The sequence below is a fragment of the Pyxicephalus adspersus genome, chromosome 7, assembly GCF_032062135.1.
Source record: "Pyxicephalus adspersus chromosome 7, UCB_Pads_2.0, whole genome shotgun sequence".
In the NCBI taxonomy this organism is placed as follows: domain Eukaryota; kingdom Metazoa; phylum Chordata; class Amphibia; order Anura; family Pyxicephalidae; genus Pyxicephalus; species Pyxicephalus adspersus.
Window position 1 is genome coordinate 72757395 of NC_092864.1, and position 11553 is coordinate 72768947.

General features: G+C 40.4%; 1 protein-coding gene across 1 annotated transcript; it reads left to right on the plus strand.

Moving 5' to 3' along the window:
• The first annotated feature begins 10474 nt into the window (after positions 1-10474).
• SMIM10L3 (small integral membrane protein 10 like 3) lies at positions 10475-10860 on the plus strand. Its single transcript, XM_072418947.1, has one exon. The coding sequence runs from the start codon at positions 10597-10599 to the stop codon at positions 10858-10860; it is 264 nt and encodes an 87-aa protein (XP_072275048.1). The 5' UTR covers positions 10475-10596.
• Positions 10861-11553: the final 693 nt, after the last annotated feature.

Genomic DNA, 11553 nt, shown 5'->3' on the forward strand with positions numbered 1-11553 from the left:
CAGAGTGCTCTACTCAATAGTGCCAGCAGTCAGAGTGCTCTACTCAATAGTGCCAGCAGCTACTCCACTCCACAGTGCCAGTAGTCAGTATGCTCTACTCCACAGTGCCAACAGCTATTCCACTCCACAGTGCCAGCAGTCAGAGTGCTCTACTCAATAGTGCCAGCACTCAGAGTGCTCTACTCCACAGTGCCAGCAGCTACTCCACTCCACAGCACCAGCACTCAGAGTGCTCTACTCCACAGTGCCAGCAGCTATCCCTATAACACAACTGGCAGATTGTGTATGTTATTAAAGCACTGTACTCTGAGGACATCTGGTGGTGAGTTCTGGCAATGACGCCACCTTGTACTGAAATAATATCCCTTCGTGTATCCCTCTGGCGGTTGTAGTGTGCACGCGCAGGTTGGGTCTGTGCATAATTACATCCTTCGTTTAGTATATAGGAGGCTTATTATCAACACTAACTTTAGTTATGAATAAAATGTATCTACAGCCAATATATTAATTGTTTATGGATGGCGTAGATGAGGGTTAAAACCCCTTCAGTATTTTTTTGTTTATGTCCCCCACATGTAGGATTTGGCTCACTATCGATCCTGTTCACTAATATTCCCTAGACTGTAAATGGGAGAAAAATAAATATAAGTACTTAAAATTACCCTCCTTGGTATACTTACATCAAGGCGTTGGCCTGATAAAGCTCTACAAGGCTAGAGAGGATACACTTTCATCAGTACAACTGGGTGATCCAGCAAACCTGGAATAGATTCTTTCAAAGTAATTTGCTAATTGTTAGCAAATGTTTTAAAATCCTGGACTAGATCCATACCAGGTTTGCTTGATTACCCAGCTTCACTGATCAAAGTGTATCCTCTCCAGCTTTGGAGAGATTTATTAAATCAGGATGAAATCAGTGTTCAACTGTTATTGAAGTCAATTTTTTTTTCCCTAAGTTATTAGTTATTCAAAATTAAATACAACTAGAAAATTCTATCAAGTTTATTGAAGGTAATTTTCACCTCATATTCCGGGTATAAAATAAAGTGAAGTATATCTATTTTTGAAGGACATCTTGAATAATTCTTCTCCTATTGGCAAAATTATGGTCATCACCCTAAATATATTTATATAAATATATTTAGAAAATACAATATATAGTGCAAATGCTATAAAACTATGATGATTATTGGAAATTGTATACATAAACAAAGGATATTGTAATAAATGACACCAGTACCATTGCATAGTGAAGAGGAACTGTTACTGAGATGCTGTCGTCCAATATTGCTGATCTGGTTCCATAAGAGAGAGCCTAGTTAGTGTTCTGATTCTTTTGTGTCACTGACCCAGAATGAGGATACACAGCTTAAGTGAGATTGAAACTACTAACACCAAAAGATCAGCTTTACATCCAGGCAATGACAAATCTTTAGAATGACTTTAGCAATCAGTTCACACTCTCATTTACAAAAGTTCATCTTTAAGGTAAATCATATCCTTACTTTCTGACCTCAAAAAGCAAGTGGATCAGGAGTTCCTTTTTATTTTTTTTAACTTGATGACTACATTTCCATTGGGTTTCATAATTATTGATGACAAAAACAAGCAGGCAGTTGGCCTGTAGTTTTAAATCAGGATGTTAAAGATTTATGAGTATAATGGTTTACAAGTAAAATGAAATAAAATTACAAATAAAGAACAAACCTGTTTTAAGTCTCGTTGCTCTGCATATTTATGCCTCTTAGAAAGTCCTGTATCCTGGAACAAACAAGAATTTTTTTCCCAACAAGTCCGAGCGAACTCTTGCATTTGTTGATTTTTGGTATTTTAATTCAAATACACACATACATATATATATATAATTCAAATACACACATACATATATATATATATATATTAAAATTAAAAGTTAGAATAGACATTAAAAGTTAGAATAGAGGGTTGATTGGGATTTCATGCTAGTCACGCTCCATGTTATGGGTGTTGGGGAAAAAATGATGAACTGGATCTATATCTCTAAGTCTATATATTCATCTCCTTCTGCATCGGTCAGAGTAAATAGCGAAGTATCCTCACCCTTTAGCATATCTAATGTCCCGTCAGTGCTGATTTTTATTTTATCCCTGGGGCCCCTACTGACAGCTTTTCGATCAAACCCAAATATCAAAGGCCTACTGGTAAATGATTGCAAGCATAAGGTAGCTGCTTATGCAGATGACCTTCTCTTTATTAACACTAATCCCGCCACGGTTCAGGAATATAGTACTGTATCTAATTTAAAATCAATTATACTAAGTCAGCTAAGTCTCTCCTTTCCCATCACACTCCCTCCTTCTCTTTTAAGTGGGAAGATAAGGCAATAAAGTATTTGGAGACCCTGATCCCGGTGACTTTGTCCTGGCTAGGACGAATCCAAGCTGTTAAAATGAACATCCTGCCGAGAATTTTGTACCTCCTCCAAGCCCTGCCAATATACTTGCCTACTTCCTTTTTTAAATCCTTACACACTAAGATATTTTGTTTCATTTAGGGAAAAAGGGAAATAGACTCAGCAGGAGCCTGGTATGCCGGACCAACGGGGTGGGGGGACTGGGTGTTCCCAATTTCTCTCTTTATTACATCAGCCCATATAGTCAGGATCCTAGATTGGTTCAGACATGATGAATTTTAACATTGGATATGGGCATGAGCATTCATTTTCGTAATTGCCTCTCACAGCACTCCCATGGTTGCCGAAGCTTCCCCACCCGGTTCTAATACATCACCCTCTAATATGCCAGAAACCCCTATTTAAATGTCATCTATATCCCTGGCCCTCACCCATGTTCCCGATCATAGGTAACTCGTCTTTCCTTCCAGGCCTGGAAGAAGGAAAATTTGGCGAGTTAAGGGAAGGGGTGATACAACGGGCAGAACATTTTGTCCATCAGGGTCAGTGGGCTTCTATGGAGATGTTGATGGCTGCATCTGGCAGCTTTAAGCTTGACTTCTGGAGGTCACTACAACTTTTCCACTTAAGTCCCTGCCCCCAGATCATGGCAGTTCCTGCCCGAAAACTGTGTTTGAGAGGGCCTGTGCTAGGAGTGGCCCTATACGGCACTCCTTGTCCTACATATACGCTGAACTTAATTCCACCCCTGACAATTCTACTCCTACCTATCTGCAGGCGTGGGAAGCGGAGCTTGGGTGCACCTTGGAGGCTGAGCAGAAAAACAAGGTTTTCTCTACTGTGTACAGGTCCTCTGCCAGCAGTAGGTACCAAGAACTGAGTTTTAAGATCCTCTCTCAGTGGTATAGGACTCCAGATAGGCTACATGTTCTTTTCCCCGAAGTTTCGGACAGATGCTGGAGATATAATCAGGAGAAAGGTACCATGCTGCAATATTTCTGGCGGTGCCCGCTTTTACGCCCATGATGGGAACAGGTGAGAACGCTCATGCAGAGAGTTACTACTTACAATGTACCTGATAATCCCAGATTTTTTCTTCTACATCATAATACACTTTCGAATAAAGCCAAAAGGCCCTTTTATCAGACATCTAATAATGACAGCTAATGAATGAATATCCGTATTTTGGAAATCGACAATACCCACTGTGGGTATGTGGCTTCACAGGGTCCATGATATCTTGGTGATGGAGGATCTGACGGCCAGCTTGAGGGGTACCAAAGATAAATTCAATGTAGTTTGGAGTAGCTGGATTCATTACAGAGACCCTCAAGAGTTTAAGCGCCACCGGGACCCAACTCTTTTAGAGTAGACCAGGTTATTTTTATTCATATTTTTTTTTTTCTACTGCTCAGTACTGCTCTTATATTTTGTATTTTCCTCAGGTGACTAGTCCCTATGCGGAGATATAATTTTTCTATATCCTTCTATGTACATTTACCTGTTAATTTGTCATGCTATATTTACTTGCACGACTGTCCTTTGTTGTTTATACAAGGCGTATTATACTGGTTATTGTTTGTTGTGTCTTCCCCTATTATTCCAGTTTTGTTATTGTATTTTGTATGTTATTGAGTACTGTTAAAAATAAAGTAAAATAAAGAATGTTAAAAAAAAGAATAAGATTTAGTAAATAAAAAAAATTCCTATGTTTTCAAAATCTAGCTTTGTAACTTCACACACTACAAGCTGAGAAATAAACTATTACAGAATGCTATTTATACGGAACTTAGTACACGTAAGTAACACAGTTATAAGAAAAGACAAAACATTCTACATGCACATCATTCATACATGTACAGCAGAGCTCACAAAGCCTCATATTTGTCTTCCATTATTAAGGATTCTTGCCTCATGAACTGTGTCAGGCAAACAACCCCCATTCTTTCCCACCATCATGTCTAAAATGGTGGATAGCATTGTCTATCACCATGCCCGTGCTTTGTCAGGCATTACAACCTGTATGAATAAAGCTGCTTACCTTCATTGCTAAAATGCTTTATATTTTTCAAAGTAATATAACTGTACTTTGTTTTTTCTTCCAAAATCTGATACAGATTTGATGGCCATGTGCATAGTCCCATAGATTGGTGTGGAATGTTTCATTTGAGTTGTATTTACCTGACCTAAAAACAGTATTTTAGTCGTAATTCGGTAGCAATGCATACCAGATTTTATAGATATAAAACAATAAGTATAAGCAAAACTCATAATTCATGTAATGGTAAGGTCTGCTTTTCACAAACAATGTTTGGGCCTGAAACAGGTGGCTCATTTGTTGAAGATTCTGGAGACTATTTTTTCATATTCAAGGACTTCCTCAGAAGACTACCACCAAAAAAAAAAGTTATGGTAACTACTGTTAAGGATGTGATCATAAAAAAATGTTTTCTTTTTTTTTCTCATCACTGCCAGGCTAAAAGAGCATTTAGTTAGTCCTGTAGTGGGGGGTCTAGATTCTATGTGAGGATAATATTTAATCTTGTCTGAAGTTAAAGCTTTAAAGTGTTCCAATTCAATTTTTTTGATGAATTGACATGTTTTCACTTATTTTATTTTGTGTGGTCTGCAAATGCATGACAATAGACCAATTAATACACAGGCACCGTTTCTTTACGATATCCACAATGCACTGATAAATCACATCTGTGCGTTGTGGTTTACTGAAATGCTAGTCTGTTGGAGTGGCAGTCAAATGAATACTAAACAATTATAGCAGTACATGTGTTTGGGTGTGTAGCTGGAACATGCATATTACTGTACAAAAGCACAACACAAGGCTAAAAACCTCATCTTAAAACAGTTTATTGACACACTTCTATTCTTCGTACATTTGACCGTACGAAGAATAGAAGTGCTACTATTCTCACACATGTAATACTCACACATGTACTGCCAATTTATAGCCTAATAGTATAGATAAATTCTTGCCTCCAACATATATATATCTACATCTTATCGTATGGTCAGTAGGCACACTATGTTCCACCACATCGCCATTACATATATTTTGCCAGTTTAAATACAGAGCCTGTGTGCTGGAAACAATCATAAAATATTTCCAAGGCAATAAATGCACAAGTTTTAAAAATCCTGTTAGTTTGATGGATAATATTTTCTTCCAGTTACATGTGACATTAGGTAAAACTAAAGTTCATAGTGTTAAAATGAATTAGAAGCCAAACCAAATTGAAAGATTTCCTCTCATTTACAATATATATATATATATATATATATATATACACACATGATTATAAAGAAGAGTAAAATCACGTAGAATTATTCTGTTTACCTTTTCTCCACATTTTTACAGGATAAACGATTTTGTATTTTTGAGTTGATTATGATGGGTCACTTGCGGTTAAATGATCTTTTGTGAATTGTTGTTGGCCTCCGGTATATGGAGTGTGTCCTCATGGCTAGAGTTGGATATTCAAATGTAATTTTTTGGTCAAACCAATCTCAGTTTCTACTTCATATCTGGAAGTTCTTTAAATTATAAACGTGCCTTTATTTGCATTTTTGTACACAATTTCCAGACAAAGCTAGGACAAGTTGCCCAGCTATTTTAGGCATACCTACCAAGGTTATATAAAGGATTCTATTCTCTATCAGTGTACATTAATGACAATCAAAACTTTGCTCTGGCAAAATGTCTTAAAAACAATTCTATTTGTACGGTTTATGGAGTAACTTTGGAGTGATCCCTTTTATTGGATGAATTATGGACAAAGTTAAAACAGTAGGCATAACCTTGCCTCCCTCTTTGGAGGATTTATATATCCCTAACCAGGATGTTCACCTAATGGAATATCTTACGACCCTTATACAAAACAAAGTGGATAGATTCAAATTGATCTGGGATCCATTGGACGCCTTCTACTCACAATTGCATGACTAGGGAATAGTTGTGCATACTTTACTCTGGAATACCATACTAGTAATGTCCACCTGCCCCCTTCTCCCCCCCTTTATTGCTCCTGGTTGTTAATATTATGACTTATTACATGTTCTTGTTTTTATTGTGTGTTTTTTTTACTTTTATTTATTTATTTTCCTTTTTCTTATTGTCTGTTTCCAACAATACCGGATGGGATTCTATTTTGGACTCTGGACTATTATTTGAACGTAGCATTTGCTACCTTGGACACAGACATATACTTCGATTGTTGTGTATCTTGACCCCCCCGATGTTTATTTGTATTATGCATATTGATCCTATACCTGTATTGCTGTGTTCCTTGTTTATATTTACAGAAAATTCAATAAAAACTCAGTTTAAAAAGAAACAGTAGGCATAGCCCACACATCTGAAACAATGATGCTGTTGTGTGGCAATTGTGTGAACACCTGAGTTGCATACTCATTCTGGGTGACAAATTACAAACATTATTATATTGCATGGTATCAGAACACCAACCAGGAAAATGTATTTTTTTTACCAGGTCAGAAATGGTAGTGTTCATAATGTCTTCAGTGATGCTTGAAAAAGAGAATTAACCACCTAGCCGTTATGCCCGTACGAAGGTCGGGCAAAAAAAAAAGTTTGCAATAATGCAGTGCATGGGTACACACCAACTATTGGTGTTAGTTGTTTACAATGGCATTTAACTCACCTACATTAATGGGCAAGCCAGCCTAAAACAGTAAATATGCTGTATGCCTTCATGCATGGTAATGTGATGCCTAATGTGACCATATAACAGAGAAATAATTGACCTTCTATGATAAAGATAGATTGATAGAAAGGAATGTCATTTTTAATCAGCATTTAGAGGTTTGTGTTGTCCAACTTAATGTGGGAAAATAATTCCTTAGTTGTCTCTGAAACAAGTATGCCCATTGAAAGAATTCTATTTAACTTTTGCTATGCTAATGATTTAAAATATTGGATTTTTTTTAGTTATTATGCCCTGAGGCATAGACAGCAATAAAACCTAAAAGAGGGTCTGGTCTAAGGCTTCTCATCATCATGGCAAAATAAAATAACTGCTTATATACAATTGTCGCATATTAATGAAGCTTTAAAAGTGACGTGCACTGTTAATGAATCAATTTTTTTGCAAACAAATTTCATTGATGACTGCTTTACTTCCTGTCAATTGCAGATGCTTGGCTTTATGCAGTCGCTGGCAAAGTATAGCAAATGAATTGTAAAATGAAATGCGGTGACATACCTCCAAAGTCTTCAATTTATATGATGTATTGCTCTTTGGTCCTATTTTATACCATAGGGGTACACTAATCCCATATTCAATATTAAATGTCCATGCACCTGTAGGCTAAATTTGTATAAAAAATTGGTTTAAAATGAAACATTATCAATGACATTCTAAAATGATTTATTTTTTAAACATAGGATAAAGTCGTGAAAACTTGGCATAACCATAAACTGACTAATTCTGTGTTACCATGCCCTTTCATTTCTATACATACCCATTGCAATTTTGAAGCCTGGTGTTATTAATGGGCTATCTACTGCACCTAAAAATGATCATGTGCCATGTTGGGCTGAGCAAAGCATCAGTCACTGAGGTGCGTTAGGGCAGTGATTTTCAACCAGTGTGCCGTGAGAGATCTTCACATGTACTGTGGGAAATTATCCAATTACCATTGTTGAGTGTCTGTGCTGTAGTGACTGGCAGAGTAATGTAATACTCTTCCATGTCAGTGGGTGGCAGTAGGTAGCTTAATTTCCTTGTTTATTCTTAGAGACAAGATAATCAGCTACAGAGTGTCATTTTGTAATATTTTTGATTTGTGATGTGCGCCAGGATTTTTTCAACATAAAAAATGTTTTGTGGGTCAAAAAAGGTTTAAAAACACTGCATGTGGTGTCATTCATAAAGAACTGAATGTTACTGCACTTGACTAGAATGGAGCAGTGTTAATAGGCCAAAAAGGAGGTTTATACTGGAAGCTCATAAAGAGTGTCATTGCCAACTTCCACAAAAACAAATGTTGGATGTCCGATTTCATTTGTATTAAATAGCATTTATATAGCGGCAACATATTATGCAGCGCTGCTCATAAAAAAGGGGTTGTAAATGAGAAACAGATAGTGACAGGTGGAGGAGAGCACCCTGCCCAGAAGGGCTTACGTTGCTGAGCTATCTACAAACAGCACTTCAGGCTTTCTGACGTTACTTAAAATTTCCTGGTGCATACTAGTCATTGGCTCTAAAAGCAGAGCACCCAGGTATACATAAAACACAAAAGGATCTCAGAAATGGTAGTCTGTGCTTCTTGCACTGGAATTATTAAAGCACACATACAATGAAACTGTATTGCAAAGGTTACATAGGAAACACACAATGGTGATCTTTATGTGTAAAATGCACATGAAATTCAAACAAAATGACCTATTTGGTGTTGATCTGCTTTATTAAAACACACAGTAAACAATAAAACAAATATGGATCTAGTGTGTAGAAACTTAGTTTTCAGTAATAATCAGTGCATACATTCCTGAAGATATTTGAAAGGTCAAAACACAGAACGCCTTGGGCCAAAATCTGAATCTCGATCCTGCAAGTCGATGTATAGAAAAATAAAAACTTTAATAGGAACATATGAACCCATAATAATCAAGAGAACCACAGGTCACAACCTGCAGACGCCACATGAAGCCCCAGATCAAACCTTGCAGGCCCACGATCACAACCTCCCCTGCGGCCGCCACACGCAGTCCCAGGATCACACCCTGCGGCCAACAAAATCAGCCCCAGGTAACACCCTGCAGGCTCAGGACCACAACCTCCCCTGTATCAGGCACATACAGCCCCAGGATCACAGCCTGCGGGCACCACGTGTCAGCCAGGATCACACCCTACGATACCACGTCAGCCCGGATCACACCCTGCGGGCACCACATGTCAGTCACACCCTGCGGGCACCATGTCAACCAGGATCACACCCTGCATGCACCACGTGTCAGCCAGAATCACACCTTGCGGGCGCCACATGTCAGCCAAGATCACACCCTGCGGGCGCCAGATGGCAGCCAGGATCACACTCTGCCGGCACCACATGTCAGCCCCAGGATCACACCCTGTGGGCGCCACATGTCAGCCAAGGTCACACCTTGCGGGCGCCACATGGCAACCAGGATCACACCCTGCGGGCGCCACATGGCAGCCAGGATCACACCATGCGGGCGCCACATGGCAGCCAGGATCACACCCTGCGGGCGCCACATGTAAGCCCCAGGATCGCACCCTGCGAGCACCACGTGTTAGCCCCAGGATCACACTCTGCGGGCACCACTTGTCAGCCAGGATCACACCCTGTGGGCACCACATGTCAGTCACACCCTGTGGGCACCATGTCAGCCAGGATCACACCTTGCCGGCACCACATGTCAGCCAGGATCACACTCTGCAGGCACACATCAGCCAGGATCACACCTTACCGGCACCACGTCAGCCAGGATCACACCATCCGGGCGCCACATGTCACCCAGGATCACACCCTGCGGGCACCATGTCAACCAGGATCACACCCTGCATGCACCACGTGTCAGCCAGGATCACACCTTGCCGGCACCACATGTCAGCAAGGATCACACTCTGCAGGCACACATCAGCCAGGATCACACCTTACCGGCACCACGTCAGCCAGGATCACACCTTACCGGCACCACGTCAGCCAGGATCACACCTTACCGGCACCACGTCAGCCAGGATCACACCCTCCGGGCGCCACATGTCACCCAGGATCAAGCCCTGCGGGCACCAAATGTGACAGACAGGATCACACCCTGCCGGCACCACGTCAGCCAGGATTACACCCTGCCGGCACCACGTCGGCCATGTCTTACCGTTATCCAAGCTCCCAGTCCTTGGGGCTCTTGCATTGGTTACTGGGTGTGATCTGTAGGATGACTATTGGTTGATTATAATTTATAGGTCACACGGACACATATCTGTGTTGCTGTGTGAGGAGACTGACAATCCATCAGCTGCAGTTTCCCGGACTTGACGTTTGATTCGTAAAACTCCGCCCACTTCCGGTTTTCTGGGTGCCGTCACTTCCGGGTCCATGTACTGGATGGGAACTAGCTGCTTCCCGGGCTGGATGGGCTCTCGGTGATCTGTAGTGAAGTGCCGGCGATCTGTTCTCCCCTCCGGCTCGGTGGGGTGTATATGGCGTCCTTGTCCCAGCTGGCAGTCTGGCTCTCTCAATCGGCCGCTGCTCGCTCCTATGCGGTCTTCTCCAAAGGCCTGAGCCGCACTCTGATCATCTTCTTCAACCTGGCCTGGAGGCTAAGGATCAAATTCCCCTATCTATATGTCATCGCCTCCATGATGCTGAACGTCCGGCTGCAGGTGAGAGGGGGCCTTGGTTGTCATGGTGACATGGAACTCACAGCTTGTTTACCTGGGAAGCAGGGAAGGGGTATTGATTAAGTGAAGCCCTTAGGTAGCTGCTCTACCCCTCCCCCGGCACTCATTGGTCCCTCCCATTACCAGGTTATTATTGTATCGTGCAGTGCTGTTCCAGCTCATGGACCAAACCACAGCAAATAATAGGGGACGTCAGGGGTCCAACACATTTGAAGTGTAAAAGATGCAGGAGATTCCTGGAACAAGGTGGTTGTTCAAGAGGTTGTAGGACAGCGAAATATTGATAATATTCTGCATTTTATTTATTTTTTTTTATCACGAAATCCTTAAAACCTGTTTCTTCTTCTTGCAATCAAGGAAAAAACAGGCTTAGGTTGATGATGATCAGTGCTGCTATTTGTCACATCTTTTCTGTTATATATATATATATATATATATATATATAGATATGTAATATAAATATATTTATTTTATATAAAAAACTGCTTACTGTTAGCAGTGTCACTAATTGCACTCCTGCAGTGAATGGTACAATGCATTGGGTTGGTGCGTTGTATCATGCGGGGGTGTACGGACTTCTAATGACCGGTTTGCACATTTGCATTAGGTTATTGCAGAAGTTATCGCAGCACGCATGTTGATGAGATGCCGTGATATTCATTTAAAATTAAAAAATTACACTTAAAGAGGAACTAAACTGAAAAGTGCCTAAAAAAATCCACTTACCTTTAATCCCACAGGGCAGCCCGATCACTC

What these genes read in the sequence shown, in the direction of transcription:
- SMIM10L3 (XM_072418947.1), top strand. Translation starts at nt 10,597, where the DNA reads ATGGCGTCCTTGTCCCAGCTGGCAGTCTGGCTCTCTCAATCGGCCGCT.